Below are 25,083 nucleotides of genomic sequence, written 5' to 3'. Positions count from 1 at the left end.
CAATCAGTTCTGAATCTAGCTAGCTGTACTACTATCTATAGTACCTTTCTTTCTTGCCCACAAATATCACCTTGTCAGATTTTTTACTGAAGTCTATATAAACAATATCTCCATCATTTCCCTGGTCTAGTAAACCAGTTAAAAAAGGATGACTTGTTTTTGATAGTCTTGGTGATTACTATTTCCCTTTCTAAATGCTCACAAATTAAGAAAAAAGGGTACCTTTAACAATGTATTCTAGTTTTTTCCCCTCAGAAATCACAGTAAAGCCTGCATGTTTGCAGTACTATGCTTCTCTCTTTTCTGAACATTAGTACCACATTTGCCCTTCCTGTACCCCTTTCCTGTTCTTCATAAACTTTTAAAAGATAGACAACAGTTCACTTCTGTTCTCCTGGCATCATTCCCCACTTTCTCTTCCTTTATTGGATTAAAGTCTACAATGAAGAGGTGGCCTCATCCTCTCTAAAGCTAACCTCTTGGCTACCCCTGACCTACGCGCTCTTATGTCCAACAGCAGACTGTCCCTATACTCACATTCCTTTCTAATCTTCAGTCGCTCTCTCTCTACTGGCCCTTTCCCTACTGCCTACAGACTCAGATCTCCCCACAAATCTAAAAAAAAAAAAACCAAAACACTTCACTTGCTTCCACCATGTCCTCTAGTCATTGTCCTGTAACTCTTCCCTTTCAGTCAAAAGCCGTAGCTAAGGTTAAGATTGTTCATCCGTTCTACTTCCATCTCTCATTCAATTCTCAACCTTTTGCAATCTGAATTCTGTTAATATGACAACTAAAAATGCTCCAGTCAAAGTTACAATCATTTCTTAATGACCAGATTTTATTCTCTTTTCTCAGTCCTCAGTCTTTCTTGATCTCTCTGTAGCATTTAACTTCCATGTTTCGCCCTTTCCTACTAGAAATTGTCTATTTAGGTTTTTGTGTCACCATACCTCTTTGTTTCTCTCCTTCAATATCTACCTTTGCTGAATCACCAGAGACATTCCTGTCCTTTTAATCATAAAGCTCTGTTCTGGTTCCTTTTCTTCATGTAAGGCATCTGCTCCTGTTAAATCAACTCTTAACTCTATGCAGAAGATTCCCCATTCATTATCTATCTAGCCTCAGTCTTTTTCCTGACCCCTAGATTCAAATATCTAACTGCTTATTGCAATTTCTGAAATGAATATCCTATAGGCATATCAAATCTGACTTGTTCTAAACAGAATTCATTATCTTTTTTCCCAATACCTATAGTAGACTAGAGGTCTGAGCTTGGAGTCAGAAAGACCTTAATTCAAATCTGGCCTCAAACAAGCTGTAAGACCTGAGGGGCAAGTCATATAACCCATTTGCCTCAGTTTCCAAAACTATAAAATGGGGATAATAATAGCACCTAACTTGCATGGTTGTTATAAGGATTAAATAAAATAACATTTGCACAGAGCACTTAGCACAGTGCCTGGCACATAGTAGGCATTTAATAATTCTTTGTTCTCTTCTCTCCCCTTCCAGGTATTTAGGTGCATAATCTTATAGACATTCTCAATTCCCTACTCTCCTCTTGTCCCTTCTCCCCACCCCCTTACCTAATAACTTAACCAATCTCAACATTTCTACCTCTACAACATCTAATGCATATTTGTTCTTCTCTCCCCACATGACAACCACCCTTTTTAGGTCCTCATGGCCTCTCATCTGCGCCTCCTAATTGATCCCCCTGCCTCATGTCTCTCTCCTCTTCCATCCATCATCCACAGAGCTGCCTTTCAAAGTGCCTAAAGCACACATCTGACCATATCATAAGAAAGCTCAACGCTTCCTCTTCTGGCTTTAGGATAAAATATAAATTATTTGGTTTGGCATTTAAAACCCTTCACAATCTGGCTCCAATCTACCTTTACAGGCTTTTAACAAACTCGCCTAAGTAAATTCTATATTCCAGCCCAAAAAAGGCTTCCTTGTAGTTCCTCACATTCCATCTCTCAGCTCTATTCCTTAAATGCAAACTTCCTCCTTAGGTGATCTCCAAAGGCCATCTTCTTTATGAAGGCTTTTCTGAATCTCCCCCAGTTACTAGTGTATCACCCCAACCCTAAACCTCATCATTTTTACTTTGTATATATATTTTAAATCTTTCTGTACTTTTATCTACTGTTTATATCATTATTACCCCTCCCCTACCACTGTAGAATGTAAATTCCTTGAGGGCACAGACTGTTTCGTTTTTGTAAGTAATTAATCATTTGATAAAAGTCATTTGTTTCACTGCTTCTTTCTGTATTCTACAATGTAGTTTCTACAGGCTTGATGAGGAACATGTTGAGGTTAACTAGGTGTTCTCTTAACATCCTTTCATTTATCTGAGGTTTCACTTATGTATTAATCAATTTTGTGCTATCCTTAGTGAAAATACTATCTTTGGTACTAGTTCAATAATCAAATTCTGTGTTGTCGAGTAGCATAGGTCACATTTATATGATTTCAAACACTAGTCATCCCAGGAAAATCTCTGTTTCCCTCAACACATGTGTTTAGACCAGCATGAAGGGAGGAGGCTTAAGTTTGGGCAAACTCATTCAACAAAAAACCAAGAAAACATCAATCAAGGGTCATGTCCCCAGGGGAATAAAAATGGCAATGCCAACAACCCAGCATACTCTGTAACCAAATCTGAATTTCATATGCTAAGAAATTTCTATTATTATAAAATCTATCAGCTATATGTGAGCATTCAACCAAAAACAAAACAAAACAAACAAAAACAACCACAAACCCCCAAAAAAGGGTCAATTTTTCCAAAAGAAAAACATCTACTGAATTCTATTTATTCCACCATATTTTCTGATGACTTCATTGGCCTTTAGTCCATTTTCCTGAGTCAGTGTAGGATTTTGGCATGGGAAGGAGAGTATGGCAGACTAAAATGAATCTTTAGCAGACATTTCAAAACGAAAACAGTGCCCACCTACTCTCTCCATCAATGAATATGTAATCTATTAAAAAAAAAAAAAGACATGTTCTTATATAATTGTTTAACAGATCTTAAAAAGGGGTCTCAGCAAAGAGACCTTACAAAAGGAAAACACTATTCCCAAGACAGTTTTTTACTCTCTCGAAGTCTGGTTAAAAACCACAAAGTTTTCTCTAGGACAAATGGTCTGCATATGAATAATTCTCATTGCTCTACATGGGTTCTTAAATGAAAGAAAGAATGTATCAGTTTGGAGGAGTTTGGTTCACCCATATAAAAATTGATACTATAACAGGAGATGGAGCTTTAATTGTTGTGCAATTGCCATCACTGGTTGATCTTTTGCAAAAACAGGAGAGAAAAAACACCCAACAATAACAAGCAATATCAACAGTATTGATTATGAACAAAATATCTACGGTCAATCCTCTTGAATATGTGTGCTATCCTCACAAAAAGGAATGAGCCACAGTGTGATGAGATCTAGGTAAATATGCTTCCAATTAGTAGAAAAGAAATTCCAAGTACAGGCCCTGGACAAAGGGAGTCAGCAACAACCTCGCACTGTTATATAAAGAACTGCACTATTATATGCTGAATGACCTGAGGCTTAATTTTTTAAAAAACTGACAGGGCAAGGAAAAAAAAAGTCTTCAAAATACTATATATGATCAGTTATTATTAGAGAATAACAATGTATACAATTAATAGATAACTTGGATAATTAAGTAACCTAAAATCAATTATGGCAAACATTAAATCCCTGACTGTCAAGTTACAAGTCTAAATCAGATAAGCCTATATAAAATTACTTGATCTACTATAATTATCTTCAAATTCAAATGTGGAAAAGGAGGGCTACTACTTATTTTTTTTTCCTAGGCGCAGTGGGGTTAAGTAACTTGACCAAGGTTACACGGCTAGTTTTTTTGTGTGGGTGTTAAGTGCCTGAGGCCGGAACCAACTCAGGTCCTCCCGATTCCCGGGCCGGTGCTTTACTCACTGCTCCACCTAGCCACCCCTCCTACTTTTTTTCCCCCCCCAGGAGTCATTTTGGTTATTATATCCATGGAGATTTTACCTCAGAGTCAACAGATCATTAGGTATGCTGGTTTGGGGTAAGACATTTTAATCACTGTAAACCCTACTTGAAAAGAATGGGAAATGATTGCAAAATGATCGTTTAGAAATAGTGTCTCAGAAGATTCTAAACGAAGAATCCCCTTCATCCTACGATTCTTCCTTACAATATCACTTCCCTTTCCAGCTAGATTGAATGCCATCCTTAAGATGACGACATGCAATGTCATTCTTCTTCCCATCCCCCCAAGTTTGGGGAACATTTTTTACAGATCATAAATAAAAGTTACCTAATACTTCTAAATAATTATGACATGAAATTTTCATATAAGATAGATTTAGTTCTCTAATTATACATATATATATATATATATATATATATATATATATATTTTGAAACCAGAGGAAACGACCTCAGAACTCTCATAAAACAAAACAGTAGTGAACAAAGTTGACTAGCTAGGAGATCTAAATTATAAGCTTGGCTCTGCCAAGGAAGCCGAAATCCGAACAAATCACAGCTTCTCTGGACCTATTTCCTCAGGTGTTGCAATACATGACTTCTAAGGTTCCTTCTAGCTTTATAGTCCTATGAGACTTAAGAATTTACCTAAGATTAAGCCAAAGTTAAAGATATTCTTTTCCACTTGTTCACACAATAATCCTGTGAAGCAGAAGCATCTAATATTAAAGAGAAGGAAAAATGTAGTAAAGGAAAGCAATTACTACTTAAAAATGTGATCCACCTAGCAACTGAGCAAAGAACAAAAAGTAGTTACAATCATAAAAATATTAGAGTTGGAAAAGAAATCATCCAATTCAAATTCCTCAAGTCCGTATTAGAAATTACCTGTCCAAGGACAATGGTATAATCAGAATTAGAATCCAAATCTTCTGGTAACTGATCCAAGGTTCCTTCCAATGTACCAGGCTGCTTTCCCTTATGTTAACTGATTGCCAGGAAAGAATTAAACGACCTTTTTAGGACTTACTCTAAAAAAAACTTTTTTCTTGAAGCTACAGATAATCCTAGTGCTTGAGTGAGATTATAGAACTCCAGAGAAAGGAAATGCACCATTGTTTCCCTTACCGTAAAGTCCCGAAGACATTTCTTAATTATGATGTCCTCCTTAATCACCTGAAGTTTTTATCTATTAAACTATAGTTATATCAAAGATACTCAAATAGAGGGAGGGCAAAAGAGTAGACTCGGTTCATTTTTTTAATTGGTCCCCAAAATAGCTCATTTTATACATGTAATCATCATCTGGCTAGTTCTAAGAAAATATGACCATATGCAAAATTAAAGTGAGAAATGTTTGTTAACCATATCACTAATATTTGGAAGCTTATTCTATAAGGAAGCATCTTGGTTTTCTGAAAACTAAGTATCTTTAGAGTTCTTGCCCAACATCCTACCCCAAATTCAGTTGCTGCCAGTAGGGAATAAAATATAAAAAGTTTTCCTGAATAAATATTATCACAATATAGTAATAAAACAGCATCTGTAAAACTATGGCATTTTAATTCCACACTGTTTTTTTATTGCTACAAAAATTCTAACCTTAGCACTAATATGGACTAATTAACAAAATACTCACAAATGTAATTTTACAAGTCTCTTTAGACTTTCTATACAAATAGAAAAAGAATTTATAAACTACTAAGAATTTACATTCTTACTACTAACAAAAACATTCAATGCTAACATAAAATAAATTATTTTAAATCCCATTTTAGTGTGTCTTCCTTCTGTTCAGATTGAGCTTCAGACATAAACAGTTGAGACTGCTCCTGGTGCAGAGGCTATCTGTGTCGATGTCCCTTTCTTTTTCATCCCTGATGAAATATCCTCCAATATCCCTTTCCTTTCCAGAGCTCTCTGTGTCTTGGATGGAATCTGGAGCCACTGTTAATTTGTTAACCACCAGTGTCTCCCTCGATAGGGTCCTTTCCCTAAATCTTCTAAATGCGGAAGTTACTCTGCTCCTGGTTGGGCTGTCATAATCTGTCCTGTTTCTAGTTTCCTCAGTAGCCTTTTCAATCCTGTCTGTTCTTCGGGCTGTATTGCTAGTAATCTGAAGGATTTTCTTTTGCAAGTAAACCCCACCTATTCCGCAGATTCGAGGGCCACTGGTCTTGGTGCTGGTCTCACTGGTAAGACATGAGGAGGACCCATAAAGGTGCAGCTGGCTGTCATGGTCAGATTTGATATTGCCAACTAGAAAGAAATATGCAAAAACTCTCACTTTTTCAATTGAATTTGTCTGATATAGAAATTAGATATGAAGTACTACCATTTTTATTACAGCTTAACACTAGATGAAGAATCAAGAAAGTTAGCAATCTACTGTTATCAAAGTACTAGAGATACTGCATTAGTTGTGCAATTTTACTAAAATAACCAAAAGTCAGCACAATGCATAAGGAAAAAAAATATTTTACTAAAATAAGTTGGTGCTTTTTTTTGTTATTAAAAAACTAAGGCAACCACTTAGAAAATGAATGAAGATTATTATTTTTTTTTTAAGCAATCGGGGTTAAGTAACTTGCTCAAGGTTACACGGCCAGTTATTTCTGGGTGTGGTGCTGAGTATCTGAGCCCAGATTTGATCCTCAGGTCATCCCGACACTGGAGCCGGTGCTCTTACTCGCTGAGCCACCTGGCCGCCCCTAAGCAATCGGGGTTAAGTAACTTGCTCAAGGTTACCCGGCCAGGTGTTTCTGGGTGGGTGCTAAGTGTCTGAGCCCGGATTCGATCCCCAGGTCATCCCGACACTGGAGCCGTTACCTGGCCACGCCATAAATGAAGATTATAAGGAAACCAGAAGAAAATTAATTGAAATCATACATCACAAGAGAAGTACCGCTTGAAAAATTCAGTGAAAATAATTTGACAAGGACTCTTTTAAGTAAAGCCTCAGAGAAACTTTTCATATACATATATAGTACTCTTAAATTAGGTCTTGGGAATAAAAAAATAACAGGTTCTTTCTTGCTGCTAATTCTTTAAAATTACTTTCATAAAAAAAAAATTTGAGAAGAGATTCTCAAAAGTAATTGTTTGCTGTGTGGACAATCATACCACCCAACTGTGCAAAATTCTGTACATGGATATAAAAAGTGAAACCAATCTTTGGTTGGAAATTAGTTTTGTGGAAGTGACAGAATATGATTATATTAGATTTACATTATGGAATTAGTTCCAAATAATCTATTCACATCTCCATGAGGTTAAACACAATCTTAAAATGTTCATGCCAATTTATAAAAAATCATACTCAACCACTGAAAGGTATATGAAATAAATTCAGAGCAAAGTTCTAAGCACCACAATGGTGAGAGCAGGGTTTTCCACAAGGGAGAAGAGAAAAGTAAATATTTCTTTTATCTTCCATTTCCCATGACTATGCCTTAAGTCACAGACAGGGTGATGTTGCTCCTGGTTTATTTTAGGTGTTTCTTCTAACTGGTTTTCTCTGTAAACCAATTTATTTTTTATTATGTGCTTAAAAACATTCTTCTGAAAAGAGGTCTATAGGTTTCAATACTATAGGCATCTTTAAAAGAAAAAAAAATTAAGAACCTCTCCACTAGACCAAGTTCCCTTCAAAAAATTGTCCCAAAGAAGTCAAAGTCTACAAGGTGAGGAGAAAATTAAGAGCAAGACCTCCAACATCTCTAAGATAATAGTAAAAGAAACTAGCAATATTTATATTGTACCATGATCCTATTTTACAGAAAAAGTACTTGGCACTTTCACTGACAGGGTTTATTAGATGACTTCCAATACCTATGGACAGCTCATTTGCCTAAATATGAATAAAAATCAAGTCTAGAGGGGTTGGGGCAAGAGTCACAGGTATGTGATGCACATACATACACAGATAATGTAATTTATAATCCAACAAATGCAGTTTATAATAGAAACCACCAACTCTCAATTATTAAGGTAAACAATGAAAAAGCTCTGCTTAGATTATTCAAAAATGTTATAACTCAAAAAAAGTCAATCAATAATTTTGTGTTTAAGACTGAAGATTCAGCAGTTATTGAACTTCTACAAATTGGTGAATATATTTATCAATAGTGTTGTTATCTTAAATTTTGTGAACTAATTTAACAATTTAGAGTGGGAGATAGTTAAAAATCAATTTATTACTTTTATTTTGTAGTAATTTTGTAATAATCTAAAAATATAATTTTATTAGTGAAAGTACTATTCTTATTTCTCCAGAATGAAGTGCTTATATTCAATACAATAATGTGACTGATAGAAGTATCAAGAAACAATATGTACCAAAATAACCAGAAGTTTGGGCTGCATTCTCTTTTTTAAATTAAGTAGTAGTGAATGCTCAAAATTAGAACTTTTGGGGGAAGAAGAGGGGGGGAGTTATAGCAATGAAACTTAGGAAGGATTTTTTTTTTCTTACATTTTAGGCTTGATATAAACAAGTATAAGATTTAACCTTTACTATTAAAAACTGTTCTTCCTCACTAAAAACCTATGAGCATCAATTCCTCTTAGTGGAACAGTTCTATGGGAAAATATATTTGAGGTTTATTAACAAAAGGTGTACTTCATGAGATTTGGCCCTACCTTTGCGAGGGGAACCTTGAGGAGATGCAGGGGGGCTACAATGTAAAGATGATGCCATTGATAAAGTATCATCTGCTAGTTTCTTACCACTCACTTCTTCAGACATTCCTAAAACTTTCTGTGATGCATTTGTACCTAAAACGAAAACAAAACTACGATACATGAGTAAAACTTCCCAATTTTTATTTTTCATATTTATTTGACTAAAGCTACAATGCAGAATAACTATTATAGTCAAGTGAAATGTGTAAATGACAAAGGTAAATGACAAAAATTGAATAGCTTGGTCATGGTACAAAGAGATTTTCATCTCTGTGCTTCCAATTCAAATACAGTCTAAGTCAACAGTGCCCACAACTTGGCAACTTTTTCTTTTCTGGCAATCCATGGGAAAGAAATGTGGTAATCTGAGAACAATACCCAAAGACTCACAAACAAAACCACCACTCGCCATACACTGCCCTCCCCACAAGTGTGTCACTATCTAGTAGTCTTAAGAAAGAAAGGATGAATCCCAATAGCAAGGTTCTAGCTCTCTTTTTTCTTCTGGAAGTGAACAGATAGGTACGCTAGTGGAAAAGTGTGGGAAACTTTGCACTGAAGCTACCTGGAATGTTATGCTTAGTGGATGAATAAAGGAGGCTAGGGAGTTGTCAATGAAGCCTCTTTCAAGAGCACTAAATTCATACTGAAGTTTGAAAAAATCAAACAACAAAAAATAAATTTACAGAAAATGAGTGCGCAGCTGGCGGACTAAAATGGTAGAGAGGACACATTCCCTTTCCCTGCTCCCCTCAGTATCCTGAGGGGAAAGAAAAGAGTGATGTCCAATATTAGTATTCCTTATTCACTTTCCATGTGGGAGACCTCTGCAAATGCACTAGATTCCATTTAGTGCAGCAGGAAATATCATGGGACCAGGACAGGATGTCTGCCCTCTGTACTAAACTCCAATGTGGATCACAGGACTTAGAGAAAAGAGGGACTCTGAAGATCCAGAAAGATTAAGGAACCTAAGGTCACACAAATATAAGGGGTAGAGCCTGAGTTTTACCCAGGTCCTCTAATTCCAAAATCCAAACTCTCTCCACTACATACCATGTTACCTCCCTATTAATCTTTTCTCATATCGAAGGTAGCAAGGAATGATTAGTGTTTTGCGATTTGCAAATTACACAGGAGTAAAATTATGTGAATATACTTAGATATATTCACGCCAAAAAAGATCCCTAGGTTTTGTTTCACTGCCATATAAACTTACCACATTATTTCAGTACCTCTCTACGCTCCCCACTCAGTAGCTATGGGCAGCAGTACAAGAACATTGGTCAGAAATAAGCCAAACTACAGACCTAACGAGCAGAGCCCGTTCTTTCAAAACACGTGCATCCAGATTTCCATCATGTATGTTCGGATCCAGAGCTAGGAGGAACCACAGGTCACACAGTCTCTGATATTTCCCCCTCATTAGAAACAAAGATCCTGAGTAAAGGTAACTTTTTCATCTTATTTGAACTGCTTTTATTAGGATTTGATGAATCAGGCTCTTGACTCAACCCAAGTGTAGGAGAATGGCAAGCATTCAGTACCAGACATACATTAAAAATTTAATCAATGTATAAATTGTTAACACCATAATTTATTCTTCACGTTTAGAGTGGATACAAGTATAATGATGGTAAATCATTACTGTCTAAGTATTTCAGCTTATTGGACTTCAATTTCTGAGTCAGAATGGTGAGTTTCAAAGACATAATATGAAGGAAGATAGAAGCTTTCATTAAGCAGCATCGAAACAGCATATACAGTAGATTTGTTCTACTCAATGAAATAAAACTAATTCACAAATTATACTACCACTGAAATTAAAGTTCAGATAGGTCATTTTTAGCATCTAAGTAAACAGCAGCTTAACCTCCCAGATTTATGAGATTCCACTGTTAACTATGTATACTCACCAAATGCAATGTGGTCTTTTGCTGGACCCTTTTTCCTGATGGGGTACAAATTAACAGCAGGAACTTGAAGTACTTGGCTCACTCTGTTTGGCTGATGCAGATGGGCTTTTGTGATTTGACCAACTGATCTCAAGGGTACTGGAGACATTTCTGATGATTTTGTTGACCGTCTTTCACTTAAATTCTTGGTCACTGTTATAGACAAATGGAAAGCTAAGTCACCTCGTATTCTATTCTACAAGATTATTACATTCCTATTTAAGACAATAATTACTTTATAAATTGTCTACGCTTTGGAACAAGCATATTATATTAGAAGTAGAATAACAGAATCTCAAAGCTGGAAGCAACCTCAGAGGCCACAAAGTTCATTTTAAAAAAAGAATCCCAAGCATTCCCCATGTGATACTGTGGTGTGGATCTTTGAAAACATACTATTAGATGATATAATGTAAAAGGGGAAATTTTGGCCCCTATTCAGACCTTCCTAGTTGTATCTTAGGTTATCACTTTATCATAAAAAGCTTGAGTATTAATTCATTAACATTATTTCAAAGTGCTATAAAAGGCAATATTATGAATGCTATATTTATAGGATGTCTCAAAAAGAGTTTAACTTAAAAATATAAAATAAATTGTGGCTTCATTTTTGCATTTTTTCAGGAATCATTACATACACAAAAGCACTTTATGTAACTTTTTGTGTAATATTTTAAAATTGTGATTAAAGTTGAAAAAATATGAAATGTACAAGTTTCATTGTCTTCATCATCCCAATACAGGGAAAATAATTCTTCCCTTTTTTTCCTTTTTAGAGGTGGGAGGGCCGGGCAATTAGGGTTAAGTGACGAGCCCAAGGTCACATGGCTAGTGTTAAGTGTCTGGGGCCAAATTTGAACTCAGGACCTTCTGACTCTAGGGCCAGTGCTTTATTCACTGTGCCACCTAGCCACCCCAATAATCTATCTTTTTAGTGGTGTCTCTGGTCTTTCACTGTGATACAATGGATATAGTTCAGGTAATATTAATAAAGATTCAGCTTCAGGACAATCCATACTTCCTTTCTTTAACTTGTTTCAAATGCCAAACCAACGTATTGATGAGTAACTTACAAAGTGCTATGATAAGATGTGGATTATAAGAACTATGCTGGATTTTCAGAAGCAAATTGTTTCAAAGAATATATACTGTTTTTTATAGTAGCAAAAAACTGGGGGAAATTGCCTATCTCCTAAAGAATGTTTTAACAAAACAGTGGCATATGAATATAATTGTATTCTTCACATGACTATGATGAATTCAGTGCATGGGAAAACTTTTGTGAACTGAGATAAAGTGAGAAACCAGAATCAAAAATGTATGCACAATGACCATGATCATTTAAATGAAAAGAACGCTAAAACACTAATACATACAAAAATTTGAGATTCAATGCAATGACCAATATTGCTTAAAAAGTAAAGACTTACAGTTTCCTCCTCTCAGTAAAGAGGCAATAGAATATAGGTAAGAAATTTCAGATGCAAACAAGTCACAGTTTTTTTCTTTGTTAAAAAAAATGGATCCATGCAGTAGGGTAGAGGTAGAGTGGGGTTGGGGTGTAGTATTGGGAAGTGACTGAGGTAAAAAAAAAAAATCAATCAATAAATAAACATTTAAGTTGTGTGCAAAGAGGGTAGCTAGGTGGTACAGTGAAAAGAGTACTAAGCCTGAAGGAAGATATCCTCCGAGTTCAAATCCAGCCTCAGATAGTATTAGCTATGTGACCCTAAGCAAGTGACTTAACCCTATATGCCTTAGTTTCCTCATCTGCAAAATGAACTGGAGAAGGAAACAGCAAACCACTCCAGTATCTTTGACAAGAAAAGCCCAAATGGGTTCCTGAAGAGCTGGACACAACTGAAAATGACTAAATATCAAAATGCTGGGAATACGAGAGGTAAGAGACTTCCCTCAAGACAAAAAAGCATCAATAAATTTTTTTTTAAATAAGGAAGAAAAGGACATTTCCTTCACTCCGTTTGCTTCAGGTCTTCTGCAATTTTTTTTTTAAGAGGCTATGTGTTGCTGCAGGCTACAAAAACAAAACTAGTGTGGTAAGCTTATCCTTCAAAATTCTGCCTCCCTAATAATGTGATGATCTCGATGGCACATGTTTATAATATTCAAGAATTACTTCCTTATGTTGCTCAACATAATTAAAACCTCCCAAAACAAAACAAAAGAAAAATCCTTTTCCTCAACAGAACTGCCATTCTGCTTATAGAAGACAAATAATTCACCTTGGAATATTCTGCTTTATTCGCTGTGGTCAATTCAATTGCTTAGAGACAGGCTCATCATGATAACCACCAATGATGCCAGGAATTAGAAAGCTATAGGCCAGGGAATTTTCAAAAGAGCAGTCACTGAACCCAAAGTAGTGCCCCCTCCCTTTTATTCTTTTTTTGTTTTGTTTTGTTGCTTTTTGGAGGGCAACTGGGGTTAAGTAACTTGCCCAAGGTTACATGGCTAGGTTGTTTTTTCTGTGTGTGCTAAGTGTCTGAGGCAGGATCCGAACCCAGGTCCTCCTGACTCCAGGGCCAGCGCTCTACTCACTGTGCCACCTAGCCGCCCCACCCCCTTCCATTCTTAACTCTGGAAAATCCTGATTGTCTAATTTAAATCTTAAGATTCTCTTTCTTCTTTATCAATACTGATCAACTCATCCCTTTATTATCATACCCATATTTTATTCACATCTCCAATATTTGAGAATTTATGAGAAAACTGAAGAGGCTAGTTGTAAAGAAAGTGACTTGGCCAGGGTCATACACAGCTATTACGTGTCTGAAGCAGCATTTTACTACAAGTCTTCCTGACTTCAAGTCCAGGGTCCTCTCCACCATATCATGCAGAAGCTGTTCCCTTTTATGTGAATCTTGCTAACAATTGTAATTCAATTTGTTCAAACGTTGTAAAAAACAGCTATTTGGTACATTTTTCATTTCAGTGTTCAGTAGGTACCCTGTACATATTTTTTGTATTTCAGTTTCCTTTCTCCTTGGAAGACAACTTTAGCTGTGGAACTCACAGGTTGTCAGTAACCTCTGATTCCGGGGCCCCTCCTTCTGACTGGAAGGTGGAAGGCTCCTCACAGAATCTCCTTTTAAGAAGAATGTCCAGACCAGCCAGCCTTTTATTCCCCATCCAGTGCTGCCCTACTGTGAATTTCTCCGTTGTCCTAAATACCAGGTACTTTCTCTTCCCTCCCTTACACCCACAACCCTTGCAGTTTTCTTTTATGTACTTTCTTCCTCCTTAGAATGCAAGCTCCTAGAAGGCAGGGGCTTCTCTCTTTTTGCTTGCATTCATATTCTCAGGGCTTAGCACAGTGCCCGTGCTTCATAAATGCTTACTGAATGACATCCATAAGACAAGGGGGCTGGACTAAATGACACACATACACACCCCACTACACAATTTCCCCCTCAATGCTGTAGGATAAAACGGTCCAAGGGCAGAATGACTAAATGAAAGCTATTTTTCCAAGTTTCTGCCAGTCAAAAAAGAAGTCATGCTGTAAACTGCATGGAATAACAGAAAGAAATGATGTATAATCTGTTAACAACCTATTGGAGAAAAATAATTGTTCAATGTTCTCTTCCCCTCCCTAAACTCTTAAATATAGTTAAGGGCACAAAGTCTTCTCAATCACTAACAATGTCCTCTCAGTATTTTTCAGAGTACCTCAAAAATAAATCATCTTGGTATGGCTTACATGGAATAACATTCTCAGTGTTCAAGTCAGTAGAGTAAAGGCCATTTCTTCCCTTTTTTCTGGTGCTACAGAAATGTACAAAGGAGGCACTGCTACTTACAAGTATTATATGCAGGCTCCCACTGTAGGGACATTATCTGAAACTTTTCCTCATCAGTTTCCACATTAAGGTTGGCAAGATACTGCTTCACTTTCCTGGCCATCTGAGCATCCTCATACAACTTCTTGGCATTCAGCAGTGAGCTTCGGCGAGCCCGTTTTTTGTGAGCACCTCCCTGAACGTCCAGCATGTTTGAATTTGTGCTGCCCTGACTCAATGACCTACGGAAAGATAATAGATGAAAAATAGTTTTTTCAATGAACTTTCTAAATGAGAGATCATTCTAAAATGCTGGCATAGATTAATTGAATCCTTTCAGTTAATGCTATTTATTGCATGCTGATGCTAATGAGTTAAAGGGTGAACAGCATTAATATAACAACAAATTTCTTTAAACGGTTGGATTATGTAGCATTGTTCTAAATTAAGGAAAAGGTTATACAGAAAAATGCAGAATTCACAAAAATGAGGTAAAAACTAGCTACGAATGAGGTAACATGTTTCTGACTGTGTCTATTCTGTGACTTTGGCACAGGTGCTAGAAAGCTGCAGGAAAGACCATTCCCACCTTACTTCACCATTCCCTTTCCCGCCCCTCCACCCCAACTCTAGCCTAAATCTAGAAGGCACAGTTTCTAGGAAGTTAGGATAAATCATCTCCTGCCCTCCCTCAACACCGTCATGTATACAGCAGAGTAAGGAGAGGACTGGTCTGGAGTAAGAAAGACCTGAGTTCAAATCCTGCTCCAGCTGTGCAACTGGGGGCAAATCAATAAGCTATTTTCAGTCTCAGTTACCTCATCTTTAAAAAGATGACTTCCAAGTACCTTCTAATTCTAAATAAATCTATGAGCACAAAAGGTCCCTACTACAGAAGTGACGGGAAAGGATATGGCACGTGAAGAAAATAAATAGGAATATATAAATCAGTGACCCCTGCTGCTAACACAGTAAATAGGCCTTACTCTCCCTTCAGAATCACTGGGAATTAAACACGTGACAAGGCCACATTTGTATGAAACTCATTAATAGTGAAAAAGGGTAAGCACAAATGCAGTGGTTGATCCTTGGCTACCAAAAACTCCCACTAACATGACCATCCCCCTGCCCTCCACCCATGGGACTGGTCCCTACCCTCTACCTATTTTATCTTAATTCTTCTGAATGGTACAAGGCAGAATAATCTAGGCAAGGGGCAACAGCAGTAGCAGCAAAAAGTGGAACAGCTTACTTATTCACTCTAATTCTCCCTTTTTAACTCTTGTCTATAAATGCCTCCTGATACAATTTGGGAAGAAAACAATTTCAATGTTCATGAAACTTGTTCTTGCTAGTGAGATTGCAATTGTAAAATGGTTAACTTTTGGACTTTGCATTATATGGGCAACTGAATAGTGGCCACACAGAATAAATTATAGCAACCATCAACTTGTATATTTATGTACTAGTAGAAAAATCATCTATCTTCTGGTGGGTGATTTCTTTACTCCTCAATAATCTCATTACTCAAAAAGCCCAGAAAATTATCCTTGTATATAATAAAATGAAAAAATCTCAAATCAAGTCCTTATGCTTCAGAACACATTTTAGGAAAATACTCTTGATGTGCAACTAATGTTGATAATTATATTTTTAATAAAACACTTCAATGGAAGAATCAGGAAAAGGACTGGGAGTATATACCATTAATACATAACAGGTAACTGGAAAAAATTATGATCAGAACAATGTTCTTGGCACAGGGACAGAACACAACTAACTCTTAATCTTTGAAGAAAAATCAGAAAGGACAAAACACAATGTAGGGAAAACATATGAAGGCACACCAAACATGACAGGTATGTTCAGTCAAAGGTGAGATGCCAGAGGGGACAGGACCACAGAAAGAAAAGCAAAGATTACCAAAAAACAAGTGTATTGCCAGAAACAGGACAGAAGGCCTTTTTCAGATTAAGCAAAGGTTTTGGCTTAGAAAAAATATGAGTGGAATTTCAAGAAGGTCCACTTGTAAGGTGTATAGCACAGGATCTTAAATGTGATAAACAATTGTTTTAACTGAATCCTCTTCTCCCATTATCCTTATTCATCTATGGAAGGCCATTACAAAGGTTAACAAATCCTTCTGTAAAATGGTAACATTAAATGATTCCCTAGAGACCTAAACTAATCCAAATATCCTTACACATATTTGATTCTTCTCCCTTTCCCCATAGACATAAATATCTTTAAATATGGCTATATGGGCATACAGAGATTGATATAGTGACATACTCATATATGCATAGTTGAAAATACAATGATTTGGGGACAGCCAGGTGGCACAGTGAGTACGAGCACCAGCCCCAGACTCCGGAGACCCGGGATCAGTTCCGGCCTCAGATACTTAACACCCACACAAAATAACTGGCCGTGTAACCTTGAGCAAGTTACTTAACCCCAATTGCTTTTAAAAAAAAGAAAGAAAATACCCTGATTTGCATGTTCTAACAGAGTACGTGTGTTTATCTCTACAGAATGTGTACTCACAGATATGGGTAACACAAAGGGGCAAAATTTATTGACACTTTTGTCTCTATTTGAACAAAACCATAAGATTTTATAGTTGAGAGAGAATCAGAGGATTTCTAGACCAACAATTTCATGTTATAGATGAAGAAAGGAAGAAGGAAAAGGGAAGGGAGGGGAAATGAGAAGAAAGGAGGGGAAAGGAGAGAAGGAGCAGGGGAGGGGGAGGGAGAAGGGAATAAAGAGTGAAAGGGAGAGAGATGGAAAGAGAAGAAAAGGAAGATGAACAGAGAGTTAAGCAGGGGGAACGGAAGATGGAAGGAAGACAGGGAGAGAGGGAGAGAAAAAGGGGAAAAGGTAAAAGAAAGGAGGAAAGAGATTACAACAGCAGCCCAGATGAACTGCAGCCCTGGGGACTGAAGGTACAAGAAGATATGACTGCCGAGCTAATATCTGAAAGACCATGGAAAACGAGAGAGGTATAAGACTAGAGAAGAGCAATTAACTACTTTACAACAAGAGAGCCACGTTTGCAGACTACATGTCAATGAGCTTGACTTTCATTCCCGGGGAAATTGTAGAAAGAATCATTAATAACATGGACTGTCAGTATCCAGAATGGGAAGCAGTGATTAAAAAAAGATCCAATACAGCTTCATCAAGAACAAATCATGCGACCCTACTAACTTTCCTTTCCTTTTTTGACAGGATAACCAAACCAGCAGATTAGTGCGACACTACAGATAGAGTTAACTTCAGTTTTTAAGCAAAGTTTCTGAAAACATACCTCAAATTATTCTTCTGGACAAGACAGAACTCTATAGACCAGATTAGAAGACAGTAAGATGTAGTCGGAACTGGCTAGTGGTCCGATATAATAGCTATTAATGAGTCAATGTCAATTAGGGATTAATCCTTTGCATGTGAATCCCAAGTGCCTGGCAAAAAGTAAGCACTTGATAAATAAATGCTTGTTGGTTGACTGATTAGGAAGAGATCTCTAGAGGATCAGCCTTGACTCTGTGCTGTTTAACATTTTTACCAGTGAGCTGGATAAAAAAAATGGAATAACTTCATGGAATGCTCATCATATTTGTGGATGACACAAAACTGGAAGGCATGACCAACACACTGGACAGCAGAGACAAGATCCTAAAAGATACTCGTAAGAGAATCACTGGGACAAAGATTTCATTACAGATAATAGTCAAGTCCCATATTTGGATACAAAAAAGTCCATTTCCTAAGTAAAAGATGGAGGAGGCACAGTCAGACAGCAGTTCTGAAAAAGATCTGGGAAAGTTCAGTAAGTCAGCAATGGGATGTTGGGCTGCATTAATGTTAGCATAGCTTTTAGGAATAAGGAGATAAAAATTCCACTACCCTCTACCTTCATCAGACCTTACCCAAAATACTGTATTCAGTTAAAGGAATGACAGTTATTTTTACTATGTTAACCAAAGTTTAATTACATTAAATCAAATACACAAGAAAACAGACCACAAGGGTTTAATTGAGTAAATCTTACTGAACTCAAGAGCACTGGCTAGGACTCTCAACCTTTAGTGATGTGACCCACTACCATATGGCTGATTTAGTGATGCTCACCTGTTTCTTATAACTGAAGAAATATTTAATTTAAAATGAATAATTTAAAAGTATATGTTAGGATTTGTGGGATGTCCTTTGAGATAACTGGTGACTAGAGTTAAAAAAAAGTACCTTTCAAAAGGTTTTTACTCCAATTACTCTTTACCTCTTTAAATATAAATGAAATTCATCTACTTTCATTAAATGTCATAATACTAAATATAGACCTTAAGAACCTCCTGTAGCAAAGGTGCTTTCTATGATGTAGGAGACTGACGTGGAAACTTAAAAAGTAAAATAGAAGCTTCATTACCACTTTTGAGTCCTTTAAAGAAAGGGCATTTATCCAAAAAATCACAAGGTTAATACAATGCATGCTGTTTTATATGCATGCACTAAGGAGAAGGATGCAATATGTTAAGGGTTGCAGAACTTTTATCTTAATTGCATTCATCTCTACACTTACCCCAAACTCCTCCACCTCTTCTTCCTGTAAGCAAGACCCATAAACATTCAAGCACGTGTTTGAATAGGAAAGCACAGGAGAAAGATCATAGATGAGAGTCAGAGAAACTATCCAGACAGAAGAGAAAAGAAAATTTTACCAGGAAAAAAAAACTGTTTCCTAATAGTGAAATAAATGGTATTAATGGAACACGGGGGGGGGGGGGGGTGAGGTGGAATGATGATATACAACATGTAGAGAACATGAAACACACAGTATTTAACATGTAAATTTGAGGACTAATACTTGGCAATGAACTCAAGCAAATGTTCATGTTTTTAAAAAAAGTTAGAAAAAAACTATTTGAATATGATAGACTTTAAATATTAATATTTTCTTGTTCTAAGGTATATCATTTGTAATTCATAATAGTCATCCTAACATTAGAGAGACATTACAGGGGTAGAAACTACTTAGATTGAGTTCTTAGAATTTCATTTTTAAGTGAAAAATCCTTTTTTTTTTTTTTACTATGTTTTACAATAAAGTATGACCAATAGATTCCTTAAACTTGGGGCTGCTGGGGGGTGGAAGAGAAGAAAGGTAACAATCATTTATTTAGAGTCTATTATGAGCTTAGCACTGTGCTAGGCACTTTTTAGGAATATTATGTCATTTGCTCCTTTCAATAGCTCTGTGAAGTAAGTGCTGTTATTATCCTAACTTTACAGTTAAGGAAACTGAGGCAGAGGATAAATGACTTGCCCAAGGTCATATAGCTAGTTTAGTGTCCAAGCCTGGATTTGAACTCAGATCTTCTTGACTCCAGGCCCAATAAAATCAAATTGTTTTTTTTTTTTTTAAACACAATTTGGGGGCTTTAAGTTGCAAATGCAATAAAGGGATTTTAGGGAACCAAAAATATTGTACATGTTAATACTTAAAACAACCTGGTAAGGTATAGCAATGAAATAAGGTGTTTCCAAAATTATCACAAATAATTATCCATCAAAGTATCTTATTTTGCTTCTTAAGTATTTCATAGTATACTCATCCCCATGACATTCTTACTCTATACCCCTTCTTTCCTCCCCAAACCCCATTCAATTAAGTCTGGCTTTATTGTCTTGCACGTGGTAATTTCCGCAGTTCTCAAGTCTGCTCCCTGCTGAGCCTACCCTGAATTATTCTCTGCAATCAGAGCTGTCTGCTTCTCAATAGCTATGGCTACAGTCATATCACCTGCTCAAAGGGCTCCACAGCATAAAAGTGTAGAGAGTGCAGTCATTGGACAAAGTCCAAAAAGAAGCTATTTGGTGACTCTCCTCAAGGATGCCCTATGTAACATTTCTAAAGGCCAGAATGATAGGTGTGCCGATTTTAAAAACACAAAAGTGCTATTTATGTTTAAAAAGGCAAAAGAAAAACCGATTAATAGGACTATGTCTGCCTCAAATTTAATTTTTGTGGCTTTGGTAGTTCATGTTCCAGTTTGAAATGCAGTTACTGTAACACCCAGGACCTGAGTAAGAAACGGAGCCTTGACTAAAGCCATAAATGAACATTAATAGGCCTACTTAATAGCGTTAGTCTTACCAAACAAAATTCAATGGCTCCTTTAAATATCATATGCAAAAATTATCAAAAATGTTCACTATTGATTATGAAATCTGCTATTCGTCAAGCATCCCTAAGTTTCATCAAGTATACAAAAGAAGCAACAATAAATATTGAACAATATTACTACAACATAAGAAGCTACAAGATTTTACAAAAGTAAAGCGGCTTTGAAATTTTTAAATGTAGAAAAAACATCTAAAAAATACAAATATTGACTGAAGCTTTGTATACAAGATAACATTATTAAGCTTTTCTTAAGAACCCCAGAAAAGATGATTTTTAAAAATTATGGTAGTTTATCTGAACTGAAAATGATAATTCTATTTAAAACACTATACAAAACTCTGTGCTAAATCGTAATTCATCAAATGTAATGCTTATATTCAACTCTATACCTTTGTCGGAACATTATAGCTGGATCCATGTTAGCAGAAGTCATTCGGACGACTTGACGGATTTCTTTGGCAATCATTCTCAGTTTCTCAAAGTTTACTAAGCCATCTACCTTGGAATCATTTCCTACAAAATGAAAGCAGTTTTAGGAAGGCAGAAAGAGCTAGATACACTCTATCAGGTTTGAACAAACGTTAAGTATTTAGAAGGTATATCACATTCATGTTTAATACGTACCAAACAGCCTTTAAAAGATCAAGAACTCCTTTTTTTTCTTTTTTTTTTTTTTGCTTTTTGGAGTGGGGAGGGCAGGGCAATTAGGGTTAAGTGACTTGCCCAAGGTCACATGGCTAGTAAGTGTTAAGTGCCTAAGCCTGGATTTGAACTCAGGTCCTCCTGACTCCAGGGCCAGTACTCTATTCATTGTACCACCTAGTCACCCCTAGGGCAAGAATTTCTAAAACTATCTAAGCCTATTCCTAGGCAGTAACTTGTTAAGAGGTATTAAAGTAAATAAAACTTCTTCTTGTATGGTTTGAGAAGTCAATTTATTTATTTTACAGTTATTTCATGTGCTAGGCTTCAAGAGATAATATTTATCATCTATCCTGGTGCTTAAGCTAATATTAAGTGGTAGGTTAGACAATTGCATCAGCTCTTTCAAGCAACTGAGTTAAGCTGCAGGTTTTATGTTGCAATAAACCAGACCATTCTCTAATTGTATGTATTTATCATTCACACAGCTCAGTCCTAGTCTCTAATGCAACAGTTGAATATGTTTCTGATCAAAGAGCTGAATGTTATTTCCAAAGGAGCCTATTTTAAGAGAAGAGAATAATTAAGCATTGGGAGATTTGAGATCAATAGAAGGATTAAAGAGACCATCAAGTCTGTTAACAAATTTAGACCAAAACATTGGAGTAGAGGCCTGTGGAAGAGACTTAATGATGAAAACAGGAAATGCAAGGTCCAATGGCCCTCCTAAGTATAGCCTCTGGAAGTGCACTTTGGAGGGCCAACTCTATTCACAGCACTATACTAGACTTAGTTTCTAAATAGTATAGTTACTAAAACTAGAAAATTTGTGCTTCAGACAACTGACGCTATCACATTTGATCTTTAGGACCCCTTAGAGCTATTTTGCAGAAGTGAGTCAGAAAAATAATTCTGAATGCCACCATCCTCATTTGGAAAATGATGAAAAAGGAAGTGGGAGAAAAACCCAAGTAAGTGAGACATGTGCCTTATTATACTGCCTGGACTGGAAGAGATACCAAACTAATATTTTAGTGAGTTATGAAGCTAAGAGACCGATGACACCCCAATCCAAAATTTAGAATGAAAATATTGCATGTGCTCATGTTAAAAATGGACCTTTTCCATTATCTACACCAGCATTTATTTCAATTACAGAAAACTTCCAAGAAGTCTTATATATATAGTCTCTCTATATTATAGAATCCTGGAAAAAGAATTTCTCAAAACATTATTTGGTAATGTAGTTTTATTAGTATTTTTTCATGGCTGAAATACCTTCATGTAGAAATGTAATATCTTTCTTGACAACAGGAAAGAGTGGAATAATTGGAGGTTGCATGCTTTGACTACTAAGAATATTTCGATACTTCGCCATGTTTCTAGATGGATCAAAAAGATCTTGAAGATCTCGAAGGTGTTTTTCATATTTGCTTGGCAGTTTCTCCCAAGTACCTCTGAGTCTTGCGACAGATGCAAGGTTCAGGCCACTGTAAATGATTAATAAACAGTCACCAAAGGTAAACATTTTAATAACTAGAATTTTTAAAAAGACAGAAAATACATTTTTTACAAGATTTAGCAGTAACCAAGATTATTTGCCTATAACTTACCAATGGTATTGAATACATCATAACTGTATCCTTAACTTAGAAGGGAAAAATGATGATAGGATTGTGAAGGTAGTTCTAATAATAGGGTTAACATTTAACTTAAAATAAAATTCTCTATCTCTAAAATGTTTTAGCAGTAGCTAAACTGCAAATGATGACCTTAACAGCACTGGAAAGGTACATCATAAAAGTAGGTTGCAGTCTATCAATAATGCTTGTGCTTGGGAAGTGGAGTAAAATATCACATCTACACCATGTGTGATACAAGACGAATGTACATTTGGTCATGTGAGGGAGGGACAGCAACTAACAGACAACCTAAATGCTACCCTGATATTTCCTTCAAGTTTTAAAGGAAAAAGGCCTTCAGTATATCAGTTAGCTCTATCTAGGATTTACAGAAAGAGGCAAGTATTACACAAGGTAGTATGTACAGGAACAGCATCATACCTCTATAGAGTTTTCACATTAAGAAGATGATGGAAATAAGTTGTCTAAATAATTTCATAGGAGTTAGGCTATATCTGAAGTAGGAGTTAACAAAAAAAAAATTAAATGGGTTATAATAATGCTAAGGTAAGTGGTGGAGAAAGCAGTTACCAAGGAAGTAGTCTGGCAGAAATCAGATTTAGATGAGCATCTCATATCATATATCTATTTTTTAAATGTATTTTGAGGTAGGAAGGCAGGGCAAATAGAGTTAAATGACTTGCCCAAGATCACGCACTAGTAAGTGTGTAAAATGTCTGAACTCAGATCTGAACTCAGATCCTCCTGTGTTCTATTCACTGTACCTCTTAGCTGTCCTCATGTCATAACCTAAACAAATTATAAATAGAAAAGGTCATGTCACGAAAAAAAAAACCTCAAGAGAAAGTTAGTACCTTTCCTATTAAAGATTTGAAAAAATAAACAAGGTGTAGAAGGGATCACAAAAGAAGAAATGGCCAATTTATGGCCAATTATTATGAAATTGAAAAACTTTTGCACAAAACCAACTGTAAGGAGAAAAAGAAGAAAAAATGCTGGTAAGAAAATTTTCACCTCAAGTATCTCTGAAAGTAAGTTGAAAGTTAAGATACGGAGGTAATTGGTAAAATAAATAAATATATATAACCAAGAATCATTCACCAACAGATTAAGTGATCAAAGCATACGAATAGCCATCAAAAGAAGAAATACAAGAAGAGGCAGCATGGTGAAGTGAGTATAGAGAAAACCAGCCTATAAGAGAGTGCCTGTATTGTACTGGGATATATTATTGGAAAATGACACTGAGAGTGTCAGTTCCCAAATCATTTTGTATTAAAATTGATACCTTGCTGGTGCAAATATTGCATCCCTTCAAAACAATGTAAAGCTCGAGGGCAACAATTGTCTTATTTCCATATTTATATCCCGAGTGCCTTACAATAACTAATATGTGGGCGCTCAAAAAATTGCTTGATTGACTAATCTTAGAATGAAGAAGAAAGGGGGAAAAAATGTCGCAGATCAACTTAAAGGCTAATTCCTCTCTTTCCCTTTGCTCTAAGGTCCTATCGTTTGCAATGTCTTAAAAGGTATCTTGTTCCTACATTAATCCTCCTCTAGAAATCTTTATGCTCTCCCTCACTAGTAGTTCCTTTAACTGTTTTTGCCTCCAAACACAAAGGTAACATTCTAGGCTTCTAGATTCATTTCTCTAGCTTGTCCTATCTAGTTACTAACATGGTTAATGGATGGAGCCATGGACTTGGGAGTCATGGAAGGGAAAGCCCTGAGTTAAAATCCATCCTTAAGACATTTACCTGACTGTATGACCCTGGAAAAGTCACTTATCACTCATTTTGTCATATATACACATTATATTTTTTTTAAATGGAAATGCTGCATGTTAACACAAATTTGTACCCACAACATCTTGCATACATAATAAACAAATGCATGAATGAATAAATTACTCAATAAATTCCTGTTAAAGGAAGTAATAGTTGGTTAAAGTATTTGCAATATACTCCATTATGCTCTGACCTAAATATAATGTCCATATTTGAATAGGTTTAACATATTGCTAATTACCTGTCACTGTGGCTAGGTCTAGCTCTCTAATGAGAGTAAACACTTTCTAAGGGGAAGACATGTTTATACTGCTCCATATTACCTATAGTTAATAAACTGAGTATGTATTTAGAGATACCTAGTGAT

The 25,083-nt window shown here is 36.1% G+C and overlaps 1 protein-coding gene across 7 annotated transcripts in view; it reads right to left on the bottom strand.

Moving 5' to 3' along the window:
* Positions 1-25,083, bottom strand: part of RAPGEF6 (Rap guanine nucleotide exchange factor 6) — a 188,539-nt gene that overhangs the window by 17,679 nt on the left and 145,777 nt on the right. For 2 of the 7 annotated variants that reach the window (XM_069091817.1, XM_069091819.1), the window contains 7 exons: positions 22,562-22,773; positions 21,031-21,154; positions 19,037-19,060; positions 14,476-14,696; positions 10,616-10,807; positions 8,658-8,792; positions 6,165-6,275 (listed from right to left, as the gene is read on the bottom strand). In XM_069091817.1, coding sequence (XP_068947918.1) covers positions 6,165-6,275; positions 8,658-8,792; positions 10,616-10,807; positions 14,476-14,696; positions 19,037-19,060; positions 21,031-21,154; positions 22,562-22,773 — 1,019 coding nt within the window. The remainder of the gene's footprint in view (positions 1-6,164; positions 6,276-8,657; positions 8,793-10,615; positions 10,808-14,475; positions 14,697-19,036; positions 19,061-21,030; positions 21,155-22,561; positions 22,774-25,083) is intronic. The other 5 variants (XM_069091820.1, XM_069091821.1, XM_069091818.1 and 2 more) reach the window with 5 other exon arrangements.

Source organism: Petaurus breviceps, unplaced genomic scaffold, assembly GCF_028583685.1.
Source record: "Petaurus breviceps papuanus isolate PSGF00001 unplaced genomic scaffold, PetGlider_PUasm1.0 189, whole genome shotgun sequence".
NCBI classification, from domain to species: domain Eukaryota; kingdom Metazoa; phylum Chordata; class Mammalia; order Diprotodontia; family Petauridae; genus Petaurus; species Petaurus breviceps.
The sequence above is the reverse complement of the archived record's forward strand: the minus strand, read 5'-3'. Positions and strand labels throughout refer to the sequence as shown.